Below are 21,434 nucleotides of genomic sequence, written 5' to 3'. Positions count from 1 at the left end.
TGAGCCTCCAATAAACTCCAGATCATTTAGAAGAAGCCAAACGCTTGGCTTCCGTGGCTACCTGAGTTTTGAATGGAAGCCACTAGAAGGGGGCCCCCGTTGAACTTCATTTCTGTGGGACTCCGCCGGGAAGCTCTCTTTCTCTTCCTGCCTTTACCCACTCTACTCAGCATCCCCCAGGCTGTTAACAGAAGTACCAAGCCTTATTATTTCCCTCCGCGCCGAAGAGCCTCACATCACACTGCAGTTATAAATCGCTGTGACAATGGCGGCTATGCCTGCTTGCGTAGTGTCATAAAGACGATGTTGCTTCTGTCCGGAGAAGAGGAACCTGCTATCGTAGCAAGGAAGTGTAGGGGGCCTGTGAGCGTGGCAGGGGCGCTGCAGGGTCTGAAACTCAGGGAGACTTTATAGAAATGGGTATTGCCTGGTCTTTTGAATATGTTCTTCCTGTTTTCCTCTTCCTCACCCACCTCAGAATATAAAAGGACGTAATAGATGTTTTAATTTTTACATCTTTCCGACTGGGAAAGTGTCCAGAGTAAGATCCAAACAAAACAAATTAAATAATTTTGTGCATGCGATTATAGAACAAAAGCAACACCCTTCTAAAACAGGCAATCAAAAAACAAAACAGTGTTTTATTTGACAATAAACCTTGTGTTTGGCACTGCGGTCTCCAACCTAGTAAATCTATAAAAAATGTTACTGCCTGTTTCCCCATCTCGTAAGTATTGAATAATAAAGAACTCCACAAATTTTTATTTGAGTTTTTTTCCCTAAGCCTCGAGAACAATACTGTTTTCGTGATAAGGCTCGGGAAACTTAACATAATAGAATTGCTTTTCTTTAGAACAGAAACGCAAAGGATCAAAAGCAGACCATTTCTTCAATGGCTTTAATGCTTTTCTTATAGAAGCTCAAGAATATACTCTTTCCCTGAGAAGCTGCTTCAGTATTAACTTGGCTATTTTAGGTTTACCAGGCGGTAACAACCTGGGCTTTGAAGTCAGGCTCCGCTTGGGGTCAGGTCTATCTATGCTGCACCCTCCCCGGTTCTAGGGCTTTGGGAAGCTCCTGGGCCCCTCCGAGACCCAGCTTCCCCTTAAAGAAGTTTCTAGCCAGAAACCCCTTGCAGACTGACGCCAAGATGCTCCAGAGTATATAAAGCGGGTCTGGGATGCTCCTGGCGCATAGTAGGTGCCACTTTCCCAGCGACTCTGTCACGGTCATAAAGATTCCAGGAACGCACTCCGTTCCCTAGATGACAGGTCTCTTTAGGCTGCAAAATACCGTCCAGTGTGTGTGCAGAAGAGGCGAGAGAGACTATCCTCGCCAATGTTACACTTGATCAGACCACCCTGAGACCCATTGGGTTATGCTTTTCCTTTCCCATCTCACACACCCTACTGTCCGTAGCCCCACAGGCCCAAGCATTTGGATCCCAGTAAAACAATGAATGGCCAGCCTAAAAAGCAAACAAACTCACTCGAGGTCAGCCCACTGCCTGTGCAGAGGAGTGAAGCCCAAGGCTGGTTGTAGGTGGTGATGCCGGAGTGGTTCATGGGTCGATGGTGTCGTTTCCTTGACCCTGCAGTTGGCCTTCCTTTGTGACCCACTCGCCTGCAGGTCTGTGCAGACACGTGAGCTCTCCTGCCCTGAGTGCAGCTCCCTGGGAAAACGGCCCCGGCTGTTTTATCTCAGGAATGATCCTGTCTCCCCTGCCTGCATTCTTGTAAAAAAAAAAAAACCCTTGGAGGGGCGCCTGGGTGGCTCAGTCGGTTGAGCGTCCGACTTCGGCTCAGGTCATGATCTCCCGGTCTGTAAGTTTGAGCCCCGCGTCGGGCTCTGTGCTGACAGCTCAGAGCCTGGGGCCTGCTTCCAATTCTGTGTCTCCCTCTCTCTCTGCCCCTACCCCGCTCATGCGCGCGCTCTCTCTCTCTGTCAAAAATAAATAAACATTAAAAAAAAAAAAAAAAAGCCCTTGGAGAAGCTGTATGCCTGGGCACTACTGAGACTTGGTTTTTGAGATTTTTATCTGTAGGAAATATTATCATGGGATTCTGTCTGTCCTCGATGAATCTGCAGCAGGGATTATGACTGCGGATGGGCTGGGTATTAGGAAAGGTCAGGATTCTCTTAGGAGGAAATACCAATCTGAAGGAATGCTGGAGTTTTCCGGAAAACAGGGAAGTTGGTGATGAGATATTTATCAATATCTGGACATTTTCCTGGAGCATCAGAGTAGCCAACACTTTCTATAGGACAGTAACTCAAATGGGAGCACAGTAGGTCAGCCTTCTGGGTCCTTGAGCCCACAGCCGTATTTTCACAAGACAGAGACTGTGGATGAAAGACGCAGCTACTCTGGGAGTTTCAGTGTTAACATCTAGCAGCTATCCTATCTACAGATATTTTTTCTTATTAGAACAATGGGCAAGATTCGTCAAAGTGGGTGAGAAAAAGGTATGCGTTGAAATGAACACATGACGTTACTCTTTGTTAAATTTGGAAAACAGAAAAATAACAAATACTTTAAGTGATAATTGCTAAATTTTTAGAAAGCAGCATGAAATTAGATAATTATAGAAACCAACACATATGGAGATAATATAACCAAACATTTAAAAACTGTCAATTTTTTCTCAATGTAATAATGCAGAAATCATCTAGGAAGCCATTTATCAAGTGGCAGATTTGAATAATAGAAGATTCATTTTGAAAAGAAAAAAATATTCAAACATCCTGTTTATCTGAACTTAGAAAGAAAGAGTGTCTCAGTATATTTCAGGGAGAGATCATTGGTTTTGCCCCTCACCCCAGTGAACTGGGCCTCTGTTTGTCTCTGTGAAATGCTGTGCTGGGTCAAGAGGATGGGCTGGGTTCTCCCCTACACCCAGCTCTGGATTTCTCTGGTTACAGTGGCTTTCTGCTAATTGACTCATGGCCCAGATCCATTGCCCCCTATTTATTAAAGGAAAGTAGGACCTGCTTTTGCTGTCTGAGTGCAGCCTGAGTCCTGGCTGCTCCCTCCTCCTTCCAGAGAAGGGAGAAGACGGGTCCTGAGATGCACCTGTACTGTTCGAATCCTCACGCACGCGTCGGTAGGCCAAGGAGAATGATCTCCTTCGAAGTATCTGTGTGTTTGAATCTTATGTTAACCATTCTTAGCATTGACTTTTTAATTCCAGCTCTAGCTAGAAATACATTAAAATGAATGCCAACCCCAGGGCTGAAGGATACCTTGCCTCGTTTTAGATTCTCTGTATCGTAATTTCTGATTACCAAAGAACATTTCTATTTCAGGTTTGCAAAACACTACAACATTGATAAAGACACCACAGTGGACTATAATGTCTTTTTGAAGAACCTCAGTGTAAATAATGACTTGAATCTTAGATATAAAATGGGAAATCCAGGTGAGTGTTTTGAAAGTACATAGCTAAAGATTTCAATATCCTTTGGCACAATGATTCCTCTTCTAGGACCTATTCTAAGGAATACTTACAAATATGGAAAATGCATTAGGTGCAAAGATAGCCATGGCATCATTGTTTAGAAGAATAACATAAATGTCTAACAGCAGAAAAAGGGTTAAGTGAGTCACAGAGTATCCATGCACAGCCATGAGCAGCGATTTCCATGAAATTAATGGTAAACGTGGAAAATGGATGGGGTGTTATCCGTAGATGATTAGAAAGAAAACTCTAAGACACAGATCGTCTTTAAGTGATATGTGCCTGGGTGTTGTCTCATTCTTCTTTCTGCTGCTTCTATATATTCAAAAAAAATTTTTTTTAATGTTATTTATTTATTTATTTGTTTGTTTATTTATGAGACAGCGAGAGACAGAGCATGAGCAGGGGAGGGGCAGAGAGAGAGGGAGACACAGAATCGGAAGCAGGCTCCAGGCGCTGAGCTGTCAGCACAGAGCCCGACGTGGGGCTCGAACTCACAGACCGTGAGACCTGAGCTGAAGTCGGACGCTTAACCGACTGAGCCACCCAGGCGCCCCATATTCAAAAATTTGGAATGAACACATTATCCCTTTAGTGATGGGAAACAATCTGAACATAAAAGGGCAAATAGCTGAGTAGTTTATGCATTCTCTTAGACACGTAAAGCCAGGCTCACACAGGCATGTAGCCTCGAGACGGAACGTTTTCTCCTTGCACTGATGGCGTTTATCCCCGCCTCATCAACAAAGTGCCCAGAGTTGTTGACCTGCTGGATAGTTCTGGAGAGAGCGGAGTCCAGTCCCCCGAGGATGAGTTTATGAAGAATGCAACTGGAGATTCTCCCTTGGGAGCCTTTGGTCATTTGAAGGCAAGTGGTTTCTTGCCTCGAGACGTGGTGTCACTGTCCAGTTTCAGTTTAATTCAGTACAACAGATACTCATCGAGCACCTTCTGCGAGTCTCAGATTTGCCACACTGGCAAGCTTAACAATGACAGATTCTCAGATTTTAGCTCGGTTCCCCTAAGATCACTGATAGCAGACTCCTTAGGGGGTCTCCTTGTTAACACCTCTCGAGCTTTAGGAATAACTAGACCACATGCTCTTCCAAGAACCTGTTCATCCCTTATGTTTTGTTAGTTCATGTGCACAGCACTGGGCCCTTCATTGGCTTCGGAGCCAAGTAACATACTCTGTCTTTATTTATTTATTTTTTTATTTTTTTAAATGTTTTTGTTTTATATATTTTTGAGACAGAGAGAGAGCATGAGCAGGGGAGGGGCAGAGAGAGAGGGAGACACAGAATCCGAAGCAGGCTCCGGGCTCCGAGCCGTCAGCCCAGAGCCCGACGGGGGGCTCGAACTCACGGACCGTGAGATCGTGACCTGAGCTGAAGTCGGACGCTTAACCGACTGAGCCACCCAGGCTTCCCTACGTACTCTGTCTTTAAGGAGTGTGTGTGTGTGTGTGTGTGTGTGTGTGTGTGTGTGTGCGTTTTAAATGGGGCAGGTAAGGCATAAAACAAGTCACATAAAAAAGAAATAATAATATAAAGCACTAATTTGTTGTGCTCTGTATAGATACTTCCTGAGCCTTAATTTTAATTTTTATTTCTCTGAACACCTTTGTGAGATGGGTATTATTATCCCATTTTTTAGATGAGAAAACTCAGACTCAAGGGTGCTAGACGAAGCTCCCAAAGTCATAGAGCTAGTTTTTGGTGGAGTTGAGATTTGAGCTGTTTAGCTCCAAAACAAACTGTACAAATGCCTGAGAGGGAAGAACAGAATGTCGTGGGGTGTGCACAGGAGGAGGAGGGCGGTCCAGGGAGGAGCCGGGAGGCACTTTTGCAGGCCCAGAGTTCACAGGATGCACATGACAAGCGTGGAGGGAATGAGAGTTTCCCCCCAAAGGGGGAACGTGTTTGGCCGGAGCATGGGCTGTGAACTTTGTCCAAGGGAGATATAAGGTGGTGGTCTCCCTTGATCATAGAGACTTTTCATCACGAGTAAGTTTAGAGTCCTAACTTGAGAACCATAACATTCCACCGTGCTTACCGAACATTTGTCCCATGCCAGGCCTGAGGCTGAGCACACTCCTGGACTGTCTCTCTTCATATTCTCTGCAGCCCTGTGAAGCAGACACTTTGGCAGATTAAGTAAAAAGATTGAAGTAAACAGTCAAGCCAATCCTACCACCCAGAATTAACCACTGTCAGCGTGATGCCTGGCATCTTTCTGTGCAGATCTGTGGAAAGGAGAAGCAAGACAGACAGAAATAGCTTTGTAGAAAGGGGTTCCTAGAGATGGCCTTTTATATCAGTTTTGACTTTTACTTGAGCATATCAGAAGCACAGGAATTGCAACGAAACTAAAGAAAATCCTGACTATGTCTTGGCTGGAGGTAATACCCGCGGGTCACGCGTTCCCGCCCCCCAACGTCAGAGACTTTGACCCACTGCCTCTGATACTGATGGGGCTGTGCAGAAGTCTGACGCTTGCCTAGTTTCCCCCTTATCCACGACGTGCTCCTCCTAGCTGGCTTCCCAAAGGAATTACTTGGTCCTGAGTTTCAGAAACGTAGCTAGGATAGGTCATGCTGTTGAGCCTTTTGCACAGTGTGTTTTTAATCTGCAAGTCCAATTACTTTTTCAAGATTTTTTTTAAGTAATATTACATCTTTGAATAAATCTTTGGTTTCATTTTCCTGATTTTTAACTTCGCTGTTGCAGATTATCCTTATGTTGGACTGTCTTTGTCTTTTGTGTCTGTTAAGTTATCTTAAAGTGCCTTTTTATTTCTTTGCCTTTTTCCTCTGAGGTCACAGTGACATCTCAGTCTTTTATCTACACTTGTGATCTGATTTTTGCCAAGGTCTTTTTTTTGTTCCATGTGATTTCTACCTTATTTATTACTTCTATCATGGCATTGCCTTTGGTTTACGATATTACTTTCCCTCTCGTTTTGTTGTCTTACCATCTTGTTTGACTGAGTTTCTGTGCTTTTTTCATGTTTACTTGTTTATTTTGAGAGAGAGAGAGAGCATGTGTGTGTGTGAGTGAGGAAGGGACAGAGAGAGAAGGAGAGAGAGAATTCCAAGCAGGATGTGTGCTGTCAGCTCCATCACAGGGCTTGATCTCATAGTTCGTGAGATCATGACCTGAGCCAAAATCAAGAGTCAGGTGTTTAACTGACTGAGCCACCCAGGCACCCCTGAACTTGTGTTCTTATGAAGGTGTTCTTTTTTAAATTAATGCTTATTTATTTTTGAGAGAGAGAGCGTGTGCGCACGCACTCAAGTGGGGGAGGGGCAGAAAGAGAGAGGGAGACACAGAATCCGAAGCAGGCTCCAAGCCCCGAGCCGTCAGCCCAGAGCCTGACGCAGGGCTCAAACTCACGAACCATGAGATCAGGCCTGAGCCGAAGTTGGACGCTTAACCGACTGAGCCACCCAGGCGCCCCTGAGGATGTTCTTTAAAGCAATTTTGCACCTTTCATATTTTATTCCAAGATGAGATCTTTGCCTTTTTGCATTATGCTCCTCTCCTTCTTTGTCAGTCCACCTACACCAGCCTCCCACACTTTTCCAGTATTGTTTTCATAATTTCGAGAACATGGGGTAAACTGATGATTTTTTTATTCTCTTATATGTCTTTAATTAATTAGAGTCTACCTCAATCTAATATTATACTAATTCTCATGAAGTGTAAGGGCTTTACAACAGTATTTGCCCATTCTTCTTTCCTGTCTTTTGCTACAGTGCTGTTATATGTTGTACTTTTATGTACACTAGAAACACAGAATGCATTGCTATAGTTTCTGTTGTTCTGCTGAGATTTGCTGTCTGTTCACTCATTAAGAGTATGTTTTCCCTTTTGTTCTCAAGCACTTGTGTTGAAATTAAAACTCTCGAAAGCTTTAAAATTTTTATCCGCTATTTCCAGCCGTTAGGTCATCTCCAAGTCTGGTTCTTTATGGATTACTTTTTTTGCTTAAATATGAGGGATCACAGTTTTCTGTCTTGTTTTGTTTTGCTACGTCTAGCAACTTTGGAATTTAGCCTGGATACAGTAAATTTTGCATTGTAGAGACTTTAGATTCTGTTATGTTCCTCTGAAGAATGTAAGTATTTGTTTTAGCAGCCAGTTTGTTTACCTACACTCAGACTCTAGTCTTTGTCCTCTCTGAGGGCTTTAACACTTGAAATCTTTGTTCTGCTATTTTAACCTTAGCTGGACATCTTATTGTCTGCTCTATATATCTTGTTCAGGGATTAGCCAAAGATTTTGGCAGACGTTATGCACAGACTTTGGAAATCCTCCCCCAAGCCCTTCCTTTCAGTCTTTCCTCACTTTCGTACTTTCCAGATACTGTGTAGTCCTGAACTCTGTCTTCTGATTCCTAAAGCCAGCAGGATGCTGGAAAAAAGCCAAATAATAAGAAATGCATCGAGAGTTACTCTCTTTTTCCAAGTGTCAACTCCAGTTTATGTCAGTTGCTCTCTAGTGCCTTCAGACAGTTCTTTGTTTATATTTTGGCCAGAGTTTATACTTGTTATCTGCTGAGAAGATAGGTTCAATGTGAGCCAATCTACCATAACTGGAAGCAAAGCTTTCTGGTTGCCCGTGTTAAGAGTTTCTTCTTGTGTCAGTCTATGCTGGTAATTTATTGATTTTTCTAATTTTTACTATTTTTTTCTTTTGCTTATTTCACCAGGTATTGTAAGAAGGTGAGTTCTATAATACAATTTCAGTTCCAGCATGGGAATCTCAGTTTTTCTCGCCTTTTGTTACCGATAATTGGCAACATTTTTGTTTGTTAGGGGTACGTAAAATAACGATGCATCTCACAAGGAAAGGCAATTTTTATCTGATTCGATATGAGATATATATCTGGCTGTTCTGTATATTCTTGTTCCTGTAGCGTTAGCTCAAGTTCTCATTGCTGCCTCTTAACTGGTGCCATCGTCGGCAGCATGGGCCTGTTCCGATCTGTCTTCTACACCCCAGTCGTAGAGATCATCTTAAAATCTTATTCATGCCACTGTCTCCTCTATAACTTTCATAATTGAAATTTAAGTTCTTCAGTTAGAAGACAGACTCTTTTTTGTGGATGTTCTAACTTAAAGATACACACTGGACCCAAACAATGCAGGTTGGAACTACATGGCTCCATATGTACACAGAGCTTTTATAGCATAGTACTGTAAATGTATTTCCTCTTATGATTTTCTTGACATCTTTTCTCTTTCTTACTTTGTTGTGAGAATACAGCATATAATACATACGACATGCAGACTATGTGTTAATCAACCGTTCATGTTATCAGTAAGTTACCTAGTCAACAGCAGGCTATTTGTAGTTAAGTTTTGGGGGTCAGAAGTTACATGCAGATTTCCGACTGTGTTCGGGTTGCCACCCCTAATCCTCGTGTTGTTCAAGGGTCAGCTGTCATAATTTGGGGCTATGGGCTGCATTATATTAAAGCTCTACACCGAGGTTGTCAGCGGAGGCCTGTTTGTTGGTATGTGGTGGGAAGGGACAAATCGCTGACACCAACTGGTCATCGTTCACATTGCCATCCTATCAGTTCCAAATCCTCAGCACCAAAGTCTGAATCTTAGGGCACCAGCACATCCTTTCTGGTTGGCTCCTAATGGAATTTATCTTATTTGGCCCATGGCTTGGCTAATTTGAATCCCAACCTTCCCAGCTGGTTTTGGGAAAAGCCAAGACATCAGACAGGTTGCTCAGGGTAGCAATCAAACAGAGAGACGTTAAATGGAACAGTTCAAAGGTCATTTCTAGGTTTTGATTTATCTTCTGACGTGTCTCTGTGTGAGTCATAAAGAAGTAGGTCTTCCTGTCTCACTGACCCAGCTTCTGTAAGATTGCCGCACTAGGAGCGAGGTCTTTATCACACCTGCTTGCTTGCTTCTATCTCTCTTACTTGTCTCTCGAGTCATTTTGGTTATTTGAAGCTTGTCCTCCAGTAGACTTCTTGTGAAGTGCCCATGGAAATGATATTCTCTGATTTCTTACAGTTTGTATGTGGCTTATATAAAAAATCATTTGACAAAACCCTTAGCCCAGATTTTCATTCCTTAAGGATCTTAAATATCTTTACCCAGTGCCTAGTGATGTAAAGTTTTGCCGAAGAAAAGTTTAATGACAGACTGACTTTCTTTCCCTCATTAGTGCCTTGGTCTTTTTGTTCAGATAGCCAGCACATTTTTCGCTTTTTATTTAAAACCGAGTAATTTTGCTACAAGTTATGATGTTGGACACTTGTGACTGATTTTATAAGTATTTAGGTACTATTTGAATTGCTAGGTTGGAGTCTCTTTTCTTTCGGGAAGACTTCTGGAATTGTAATTTTGTAGCATCTGAACCATTCCACTGTTAGGTTTTCTTTCCAGTGGCACATTTTGCAGGTATCTTGGATTTCTTTTCCTAGCTTCTGTTTTAGACTATCACCTTCTTGCACATGTTCCTTCCTGCCTTCTTTCCTTTTTGCTTCCTTGATACATTTTTTTTTCCCTTTTTCACCTCCTGTGACTTTTGTTTATTTGCTCTTCTGTTCCTTTTAGCTCAGCCTTTATTTCTGGAATGATTTTATTTCGAATTTGCTTGGGGGCTCTATCATTGAATTTCAGAATTTTTCTAGCTCTGATTGATACGAGTCCTTTCTTGTCTCCTATCATTTAAAACGTTTCTCGTCAACCAATAGGTAGCTAACGTGTACTGGGCATCTTGTGGGCAAACTCTGTGGCATTTCTGTCCATTTCTTCGTGCAAATGGGGACCCAGAAGCACAAGCCTGTGTAGGTAGTACTGGAAGGTTGCAGAGTCAGTGGTTGGATCCAAAGTGAGTCCTCCTCACCTTCGTACTGTTTTCAGGGTTTTTATGAATCTTACTTTGGAGCTTCCACTCAGAAATGCTTTTCTTGGCACTCCAGCCGTGAAGCACATGGACGGATAAGTAAATTCTAGACTGTGTCTGATTTTTCTAGAGTGAAATCTTTACTAGTGTTTTAATAATGTTTGTTTTCTACATGGTGGTTTGGGGGAAATAGTCTCAAGAGAGCAGTAATTTTAAAATAATGTGTCCCCTAGTGCATTTTTCCTAAAATTTCACTCTCTTAAGTAAGCACATAATTCCACATACTTCTTTATATCTGTTCCTGTTTCTCATATGAACTCCTGCTTTTTTCTCTTATCTATGAACTATAAATGATAAGAATCAAATCTGCTTCTGTAGGTTCCTTTTTGGGGAAAATGGGTCCTATAAGGACTTATTACCAAGAGCTGCTGGTGGGTTTGATGCTGTTGCTACCTCTTATCAGGGATGCAGTATGTCATATATTTGCAGGCATCGTGACCTTTGACTTTTCTAAATGTATAGAACTATGTTTCCTGTTGATTTTGCATATTTCTGGTTTTGCTATGTTGGTGTTCTTAACGAGCCATCATCATCTTGCTTATCAAGGGCACTATCTATCTGGCACCTGAAGAAGTGACATTTGGGGGTGGGTTTCCTTCTGCTGCATCTATGACATGCATAAATGCCCCCCTTAAGCTTTGGATTTCCTCTTTACCCCATTTCAAATCAGCAAGAACCCTTCAGAGGAAATCTGGGGACATTAACAGGTGGTGGGAATTGTTATGCCCGGCTGAAGAGTGAGGCCTGGCATAACTGTGACGAGAGAGGTGCCCTTGAACGTGGCTTGGTTGAGCTTCGTAGCCAGCTTATGGTGGCAGTATAGCTGCACGGGTTCCTGGACTGTGAGCTCCCCGAGGGCAGGCCTCACACCCCAACCCCCCCTCCCGCCCCCATCCTCCAGAACCTGGCATCCTGTTTACAGAGCATGGATGGGTTTCCCTTGATGTGCCCTGTGTCCCTGAGAACTGTCCCAGAGTGGAGCCCGCACCAGGGCGCAGTGTCCGAAAGCCTGACTGGAGACCTCTGTGTGCCCAGCCGAGTCAGACCCTGGTTCTGTGGGTCGGCTTCCCCGTCTCTCGACGAGGCTCTTGCAGTGTGTGCGTTCTGAGATCCCAGTTTCAAGTGCTTGGCTCACTGATGCCACAGAATTCCAGACCACGTTCTGGAAGAATGGCTTTGTATTTCATTACATAGCCAGATGGGGGAGGCTGCTTTTCTTTTTCTTTTTCCCTTGTTTTCTTTTCTTTTCTTTTCTTTTTTCTTTTTTTTTTTTTTTTGAGGTAGGCAGTGGGATTCCAGAAGACTGGCAGTTTGTTAACTACAGCTGAGTCGTTGTAAGTGTGCTTAATTTGAGTGAAGCGTATTTGCAGACAGTTTAGGAAATAAATCTGGGAAACCATTTGTGATTCTTTGTAGTCGACTTTGAGAAAGAAAATGGCTATATTGTAGATTTATTTTATTCTTTTATTATAAAAGTAATACACGTTTCCTGCAAAAAAGGCAGAAAACACGAGAATACGAATAACCATCCCCGTAATCCTACCCCCTGAATCCTCCCACTGTATTCTTTTTGTTGTACTATCCCCTTAGATTTCCTTTCGGATGGATGGATGGATGGATGGATGGGTGGCTGGATGGCTGGGTGGGTGGATGGGTGGCTGGGTGGCTGGATAGACAGGCAAATACACAACATAAGTATTAAAATGAAAATTAAATTATGCTAATAATATTTCTTTCAATCATGATACAATATATATGAAGGAAAATTTTCCATGTTCATTAACTTAGGCAGGCACCTTTGTTTTTAATGTCTGTGTGGTATTTTATAGGCTTGGTGAACCATGATTCATAAAACCAATCCTCGATTAGTGGGCATTTAAATTGTTTCGGTTTTGTAAGTCTTTAAACAGTGCAGAAAATATCCTTACCCACATACATTTGTTGGACGGTCCTATAATTCCATTCGTGTAAAATTCTAAAAGGAGATTTAAAAGTATTCAGTTACCAAGTTTTCTATACACAGGCCAGGACTGATTTCTTTCTCTATCATTCTCTTTTATCCATGCCTATTTGACAAGTGGAAACATATCGTTAACTTGTTTTAGAGTTTGGGTTACCAATGAGTTCAGTACTTTTTTGTGCATTTGTTGGAATTTTTCATTCTTTTTATGTGAATTACGTGTTTACAACCTTCGTCTGTGTTCTACTGAGTATTTATTTTAGTGATTTGTAAGAGCTACTCACGCATCATGGTAATTAACCTATAGGTTTTCTCACTCACGTTTCTTTCATTGTGATTTGGGAGTGTGTGTTTTTAACCAAACCAAGAAAAATATTGATGTCGTCAGGCAGATCCATTATTTAAGCGATTGGGGCTGTAATGTGTGTCTTGGAAAGGACTTTCCGCCCAGAGACCGTGTTCTATGTAATATTCATCTTAACTTTCTTCTGCTTTTACGGTTTGGTTCTTCGACTTGATGTACTGTTTACCTAAGGTTTATCCCAGCACAAGCGAGCAGGTAGATTAATTTAACTTTTTTTCTAAAATGTTCTGCCAGTCATTTCAACACCATTTAGTACATAGTTCGTCGTGCTTGTGGTTCATTCAAGTCTTAAATTTTTGCCAGGCAGGTGAAGATGAACAGGAAACACTGAATATTCAAACGGATCTTTGGCACCGTCAATAAACGAAAATTCTTTTGTCTGAACAGAGGTCTCCTGGGAGAGTCAATCTGTCAAAAATTCCAAAAGGGAGTGCCCTCACAGCTCCGTTTCATCCGAAGAGGTCTGGAAAAACTGCTCCCTGGAAGAAGTTGAGACGGCCTTCTGCCAGGAGGTAAGAGTGTCTCCCTAACACCCAGGTTCTCTAAAGTGCGAGCACAGGAGATTGACAGCCATGGAAAACCATCAGGTCTGGACGCTATTTCTAGGCATCGTGTGGAGCCTGCCTCCACCTCCTGGGGCCCTGAGACCTCCTCCAACCTGTCGTGACAGCCTGTCGGTAACGGTGCTGGTGCTGAGAGGCTGGTTCCGACATATTTCCTTTGTGCTGCTCACGCACTCAATCTGGTGAAGAAGATTCCAGACTCCTGTGAGGACGTGAGGCATCTTTATTGAGCAAAATAAAGGAACACTTGAGTAAATGAAGAGGTCTTTTTTGGTTCTTGGATTGGAAGATTCAAAATTAATGTCTGCTCTCCCTATATCTGGATGGATATACATATATATATATATTTTTTTGAAAAGGAGTAATAGAGGGCCGCATAACAATATATCACATAAAAATATAAAGGTATGCTAAGCCTGTATGGCACTGGTACAACCATCTGACATTCAAATTGACTTAAGATAATAGCTGGGTCATGGATCAGTCTGTGTCTGTGAATTCAGCATATGATATCAGGCATTCCAGTAAAGTGTGGCAGGGATGCGGAGTGGCTCATTGGGTAATTATTATTGGAAAAATTCACTAGCCAGCCGTGCGGGGGGGGGAAAAAGCTTGTAACCTGCCATTCTTCACACCAAAACTCTGTATGAATCAACTATTTAAATTTAAAAGTACTGTGGGTGAAAATTTTTTAATCTTGAAATCGAGACTACCTTTCAAGCATGATGCAAAGCCCAGAAACCATAAAGAAAAAGATGCTACATCTGATTACATTAAAATGAAAAGCTTTTGTACAGCAAAACTTTGTGTAAGCAAATGATAAACTTGACAAAGTACGTGCCATGTAAACCCAGACTAAGGTGCATCGAGCTTTTAAAAACGAATGTAAGGTGTTCAGTAGAAAAATGTCAATGAGGAAAAAATTAACAGAAGCCAGTGTTGATCAAGGTGTTGGAGAAGCGAGTCTGTAATATTGTGTTGGTAAATTAGTAAAGCTTTGTTTTCTCTTATTGTGGTTAATAAATTTATTGTTTTCATAAAAACAGAACCATTACAAAATACATTAGTGTTACAAAAAAAGTAAGCGATTCTGAAAAGTACAAAGAAGAAAGTATAAATTATTCAAAATCCACCGCCCAGAAATAATCAAAGGCAACATTTGGTGAACATAATTCTCGGCCCGTCTTTATTCATATATATAGAAGGATGACTGCCTCGGTGGGTGGGTGGATACATAGATAGAAATAATTTTATAAGAAGAGAATCATGCTCCTTTTACAAATAAGATGTATTTAACATAAATGTCTTTGAATTTACCAGAAGCAAAGGAGACATCACCACCCTCTCCACCCTCGTAATTAACCCTTTTGTGGGGCCCGCTGGGTGCGAGGCAGGGTCCTCCTCAGTCTTCACAGCAGCTCCGTGAGCCAGGCCCTGTTATCATCCCGGCTTCAACTTGAGGAAACTGAGGCACGGAGAGCTTTAATGACGGGTCTAGAGTTCCCCTGCCAGTAAGGCCTGGGCCAAGTTTAAATCCAAGTCCTTGCTGACAGTGCTGTCTTCAAGCGAAGCTGAAGATATTTCTGTACTTTGGATAAATATTTCTTTACCACAAGATAATATCAGGTCCCAAAAGGGACTTTGAGACAAGAAGAGAATTAAGAAAGCCATTAAGAGTTGCAGAAATTAACGGTGTTTTTGAAGGATCTTTCGATCGCAGGCAGTACGGGCGGGCTCTCGCTTCCCGGTGTTCCTTCCCGCCTCACAAGTTTCGTTGTTTCTATTTTGTTCTTAGCCAGGGTTTACCATGATATTTACATTCTGTTCCGGCCCTATAATTTCCCTGGTTGTTTGGCCTTCGTTGTGTGTTTACGTGGGTTTAAGACACATGACTATTCTCCAGCGTTTACCGTAGTTAATCCCTTTCTGAGTTCATTATTTTGATTTATTTTTTGGCTGGCTGGATTTCATAGCCAAGTAATTTCCTTAAGAAAGGCTCATGGGGGCTTTATTCCCTTTGTTTTTTTCATATTTGAGACCGTCTGCCTCTTACTTTTCTACCAGAAACACTTGGCTGGGTGTAATTCTTCCATCTTGCTTTCTTTTCCTCAAGATGTTGTAAGCGTTGTTCCGTTGTCTTCTGTTCTTGTTTTATTAAGTTTAGTTATTTATTTTAACAGAGACAGAGTGTGTGTGTGGGTGGGGGAGGGGAGAGGAAAGAGAGAGAGAGGGAGAGAGAGAATCCCAAGTAGGCTCCACCAGCACGGAGTCCAGTGAGGGGCTCAAACTCATGACTGTGAGATCATGACCTGAGCTGAAGTCAAGAGTTGGTTGCTCAACTGACTGAGCCACCCAGGCGCCCCTGGCATTGGGTGTCCTGAAGAAGCCTGAGCTCACTGATTTTTTTTTTTCCCCTTATAGGTAATTCCTTTTTTCTACCTGGATGCCTAAAGTATATATTCTCTTTAATCCTTGAAATTAAAAAGCAAAACTAAGCCATACTGGCACGGAGCATTTTATGTCAAAGTTTCCTGGAACACAGTGTGTTCTTTTGAGGTACAGATTCAGTCCGTCATTTCCAGAAAACTTCTCCTGTGTCACTAAAATCCTCTCCTGCTCTCTGTCCCTCTGCCTTCACAGCATCTTTCCTCCCTTCAGTGTTATTCCCAGTTACCCTCACACTGGGTCATCGTTGTCCTCGACAGCTGCCGCCTTCTCCCAGCTTGCCTTCAGCCTTTTTCCCCTGCCTTCGTTCGGAGTCTTTCAAGCCTTTCCTTTATTATTAATTTTAATTCAGACTTGCGTCTTATGCTGTTATTTCTAATTTCTTTATTAGGTCCTGTAATGATACTATTTTTGTTCTCAATTTTCCTAGCTTTGCAATATCCCTTCTTTTTCATTGTTTTATCATCTTGACTTCAAGCTTCTCTTATAATGCATTCATAGTCTTAGTTTCTTTTTATGGCACGAAACCTTTGTAGGTGATCACGTGTTTATATTTTTTTGTATTATGTTTCCTTACAGACTGGGTTCTTTGTCTTTTGCCTGATCTGTCTTCCTTCCTTCCTTCCTTCCTTCCTTCCTTCCTTCCTTCCCTCCTTCTCTCCTTCCTTTCTTTCCAAATTTCTATAGTTGCAAACCCACTTATTTTCATCCTGCTTGTGCTTAGGTTTTAAGTTTATTTATTTTGAGAGAGAGAGAGAGAGAGAGAGAGCGAGCAGGAAAGAGGCAAAGAGCGGGAGATAGAGAATCCCAAGCAGGCTCCACGCTGTCAGCGCAGAGCCTGATGTGGGACTTGAACTCACAAACTGCAAGATCATGACCTGAGCCAAAATCAACTGAACCGAAATCAAGAGTCAGACGCTCAACTGACTTAGCCACCCAGGCGCCCCTCCCCCATCCTTGATAGAGCTGTATTATTATTCTCACTTCTCTACAGTTTTCCATCATCTGCAACTACACAAATGATGCATTCTCTCACAGAGGGATGTTTAGATTGCTTCCCGGTTTGTGCCGATCCCAATGATGCCGCTGTGAGTGGTTACATACGTATGTTTTGGGGCGTGTGCACAGACATCTGTCTAGGAATAGCTTACACCTAGGAGTGGAATTACCTGCTCGGTTGTAAGGGACGTGCACCTCAGCTTTAACTGGCAGTATCGAACTGTTATTGTTTTATCTATGTGCTCTGACTGTTCAATTTCCCTCCACAGTGGAATGAGTTTTTGTATCACTTTCTGGAGTTATATGTGTGTATCATCGGTCCACTCTATATTCCTTTTTTTTTTTTTATTTTTTGAGAGAGAGGGGGGAGGCACAAGTGAAGGGCAGAGAGAGAGAGAGAGAGGGAGCGAGAGAAGTGGAGCTCACCCAAAGTGGGACTCAACGCTCACCGGATGCGGGCTCATAGTCAGGAACTGTGAGCTCATGACCTGAGCCGAAGTCAGAGTCAGATGCTTAACTGACTGAGCCACCAAGGCTCCCTGCAGTTGCAAATTGCGTTTCAAAATACCAACATACAGTCCCACCGGAAGCATATGAGAAAGAATTCCTGTCGCTCTGCCTACTCACCAACGCTTAATGTTGTTAGACTTTAACCTTTTTACATTCTGATGTGGCTAGAATGACGTCCGAGCTATCATTTTAATCTTTATGTGCCTTCCTACTGATGTGTCAAAGCTTTTGACATTTTGCAACCCTTCTTTAGAACATTTTTGGTAAAGGGGCGCCTGGGTGGCTGAGTCAGTTAAGCGTGCGATTTCGGCTCAGATCGTGATCTCGCAGTTTGTGAGTTTGAGCCCCGTGTGCGCACTGTGCTGACGGCTCAGAGCCTGGAGCCTGCTTCTGATTCTGTGTCTCCCCCTCTCTCTGCCCTCCCCCACTCGCACTCTGTCTCTTTCTCTCTCTCTCTCAAAAATAAACATCAAAAAAATTAACAGTTTTGGTGAAAATATATTCATTTAAAACAAATGTTTATTGAATGCCTCCAGCATGCCAAATTGTGCTTTATTCTAGGTAATTATGAGTGAACAAAACAGACACACCCAGCTCTCATGGAGATTGTACAAACTTACATCAGGGGGAGAGGTGTTACACAAACACATTCACAAACACGATAAATAAAGAAAAGGACAGGGTGTTACAACAGAGAATAACAAGGGGGACCTCATCTGGATTGGGGATCAGGGAAGCATTTGTAGAAATTAAATGTACAAACAAAATGGGTGTCCCTTTTACTGGTCTATCAATAATGTGATGGTGTGCCATGCATCATTTAAAAGCATGATGTAGAGGGGCACCTGGGTGGCTCAGTTAAGCGTCCGACTTCGGCTCAGGTCATGATCTCATGGTTCCTGAGTTCGAGCCCTGCATCGGGCTCTGTGCTGGCAGCTCGGAGCCTGGAGCCTGCTTTGGATTCTGTGCCTCCCTCTCTCTCTGCCCCTCCTCTGCTCTCTCTTTCTCTCAAAATAAATAAATAAATAAACTTTAAAATAAATAAACGTTAAAAATTTCATAAAAAATAAAAGCATGATGTAGATATGTATTAGTGCTTACAGAAAAACATTTCATGATATGTTGTTAAATGAAAAAAAAAATCTGTCAAATCTGGATGTATAGCCATGATCCCAATTTTATAAAGTAGTATGTTTATATGATCGTTACGAGAGTTTCTGGAACACTATGTAAAAAAAATTGGATGGAGAGACTTCCAAGTATCTTTATGTCCTTCTTTTTAACTTTGCTGAATTGCTTGGTTTTTTTTTTTCCTTTTATAAAGAGTAACCATTGAAAATTCCTTGGTATCCTGTCACCAACACACTATTTCTGTTTCCTACCCCGCTTTTTTCCTAAAAGCTCTTGATGGTGTCAGAAACACTCTCCTGAAAAAAATCTCATTGGAGACCAATGTCATCAAGATATTAAAAGTGGATTTCATTAATCCAGTAAATACACTGAGACTATACCCCACATCTGGCTCTGGCTTCTCTCTGTCAATCCACCTCCCCAAGAGAGAGAGGGGCAGATGCAGGCACATTTTGGGTTGGTTCTGTGCAACTTTCGAAGAGGTCTAGGCCCTGAGATTCTCTAAATATTTTTAAAGATTTTCCCGTTAGATTTCTGACGTTCCTGTGCAAGCTATGGGAATGTCAATAAATCTGCTTCTTATTCCTATAGTGGGTACAGATTCTTGTACGTGTATTTCCATGTTCCAGCAGGTTTTATGTTTGTTTGTTTGTTTTTCTAAGAAAGTCACCTTATACCCCAAGTTGATGGTTATTTTGTTTCTCATTGAAGTCAGGAAAGACCGAATTCAGACAAAGTGAAGAGGGTTGGAAATATTGGAGAATATTGTTATTACTCAATAATAAACAGCAGGAAAAACCTTTGGAAATAAAACCCATCTTCATAGTATTTTTATGAGTCCTATAAAAATCAGCGGTTAACCGGCTCTACTGAATTTTACAAGTTCCGTAAAGCAAAACTCATTGACCCTGATTCTTTGTGATTCCCCATTTAAAAAAAGAAGAAGAATTAAAGACATGCACAACGTGTACTCTGTTTATGCAGCCTTTATATTAATGAGTTTCTTTACTCTGAAAGCTACTTCTGTTCTTAATACAATGTTGCCGCCTTTTTTGTTTGATTGACCTGATTTAATCAAGAGACACGTAGTGTGGGCTCACAGTAGGAATGGCTTGCAAGTATATTAAGAAAGATGTATCAAACTGGCACATCCAGCGAATATTTTTAGCTCTGAAATTTGAGGTGGAGCTATTATATGTGCTGTTTTTCCCGGAGAAACTTGTCTACCCTGTCAGTTGAGTAGCGGTGACTGGGGATAGTGTTCTGTAGCGAGCTCATCAATTAAACATTTGAAGTTCAGTACATGCCACCATAACCTTTTTGATCAGTTTTTGGAGGGGAAAAATGTGACGAGGTTTTGGTAAAAATAAGCTGGTTGAATAGCGCTTGAAGTGGGTTTCTGTGAATGCAATGCTCGAATTTTTATTCCCTGCAGCTTTCCAAGTCCTATGGAAAGGTTGAAAAAGCCCTGAGTGCAGGGGACCCCTCCAAAAGTGGCTGTGTGTCTTTGAATTACCTAAAGATTGTCTTCGACACCTTTGTGTACCGATTACCAAGGAGGATTTTTATCCAGTTAATGAAGAGGTAAGAGTCCCATTGTTTCCTTGACACTTTTTCCCCCCCCAAACGTCAGCCAGGAGAATACGGCACAGCCTCATTTATTTTTTAACGTCTTCTACTTTTTTTTAGTGAAAATTTCAAACACATGCAAAAGTAAAGAGAATAATATAATGAATCCACTAAGGTACTCAGCTTCAACATTCAACTCATGGTCAATCATTTATCTTCTTGCCCATTTTTCCTTAACCCTGGATATTTTTGAAACAAATACCAGACATCATATTTCATTGAAAAGATCTCACTATGTCTTTCTAAAAGATAAGAAGTTGTTTTTTTTTTTTAATTTTAATGTTTTATTTTTGAGAGAGAGAGAGTACAAGCAGGGGAAGGGACAGAGAGAGAGAGAGAAAGACAGAATCCAAAGCAGGCGAGAGAGAGAGAGAGAGAGAGAGAGAGAGAGAGAGAGAGACAAAATCCAAAGCAGGTGAGAGAGAGAGAGAGGGAGAGAGACAGAATCCAAAGCAAGCTCCAGGCTCTGAGCTGTTAGCACAGAGCCGGACGTGGGGCTCAAACTTGTGAACCGTGAGATCATGACCTGAGCCGAAGCCAGATGCTTAACTGACTGAGCCACCCAGGCGCCCCAAGAAGTCTTTTTAAGAACATGGTGGAAATACTGGTTTCACACCTAATAGAATTATCAATAATAGTAATACATATCCAGCCAGGGTTCAAATCTAACAGACTGTCGCAGATTTTCTTTTACAGTTTGAGTCAGGATCCAAATGAGGTCTATACATTACAATAGATTGATTTACAGTTTGAGTCAGGATCCAAATGAGGTCTGTACATTACAATAGATTGATTTGCCACAATTCTTTTTTTTTGGTCTGTAGGGTCTCTCTCCATTTGTTAATTTGTTCCCTTATGACGCATTTATAGAAGTCTGGATTGTTTATTATGTGGAGTTTCTTGCAACTGACATCTGACAACCGACATCTACAGTGACATTAACATGTTCTCCTGTCTCCCGCTCCCACCCTCTCCTGCCCCTAAATGGATAGATACACAGATATCTGTTCAGTTGTTCTGGCAACAATACTTCATAGGCAGTGGCAGCGAATGTGGACTGGTTGTCTCTCTTTTCGTGGGGTTAGCAGCCATGGTTGAAAGTACTTCTCTCCACGAATTCACTGGGGATTATAAGGTGGTGATATTTTCACATCTATCCTTTCTTCTTTTATTGGTTGGAGCGCTTCTGTAATGAAAGCTTTCCCTCTTCAACTACTTGGCGACAGTGAGACACAGCTGGTCTAAGAAAGGCACAATGTCCTTGGTCCTTCCCTTTCACTTACCACCTTCCAAGATAGTGAATTGGTTCCTTAGCATACTCCGTAAGCGAGCAGTGAGTGGTTTTTCCTAAGTTACCACAAACTCATGAATGGAAACATATTTGATGTGTTGCAGTTCATCATTGTTCTCACTGATACTCAGTCGTTCCATCTTGGC

General features: G+C 42.0%; 1 protein-coding gene across 9 annotated transcripts in view; it reads left to right on the top strand.

The window, feature by feature from the left end:
* Positions 1-21,434, top strand: part of EFCAB6 (EF-hand calcium binding domain 6) — a 244,502-nt gene that overhangs the window by 69,468 nt on the left and 153,600 nt on the right. For 8 of the 9 annotated variants that reach the window (XM_049626480.1, XM_049626482.1, XM_049626481.1 and 5 more), the window contains 3 exons: positions 3,307-3,419; positions 13,108-13,232; positions 19,804-19,952. In XM_049626480.1, coding sequence (XP_049482437.1) covers positions 3,307-3,419; positions 13,108-13,232; positions 19,804-19,952 — 387 coding nt within the window. The remainder of the gene's footprint in view (positions 1-3,306; positions 3,420-13,107; positions 13,233-19,803; positions 19,953-21,434) is intronic. The other variant, XM_049626486.1, reaches the window with a different exon arrangement.

This window comes from Panthera uncia, chromosome B4 (genome assembly GCF_023721935.1).
Source record: "Panthera uncia isolate 11264 chromosome B4, Puncia_PCG_1.0, whole genome shotgun sequence".
Taxonomy (NCBI): Eukaryota; Metazoa; Chordata; class Mammalia; order Carnivora; family Felidae; genus Panthera; species Panthera uncia.
The sequence above is the reverse complement of the archived record's forward strand: the minus strand, read 5'-3'. Positions and strand labels throughout refer to the sequence as shown.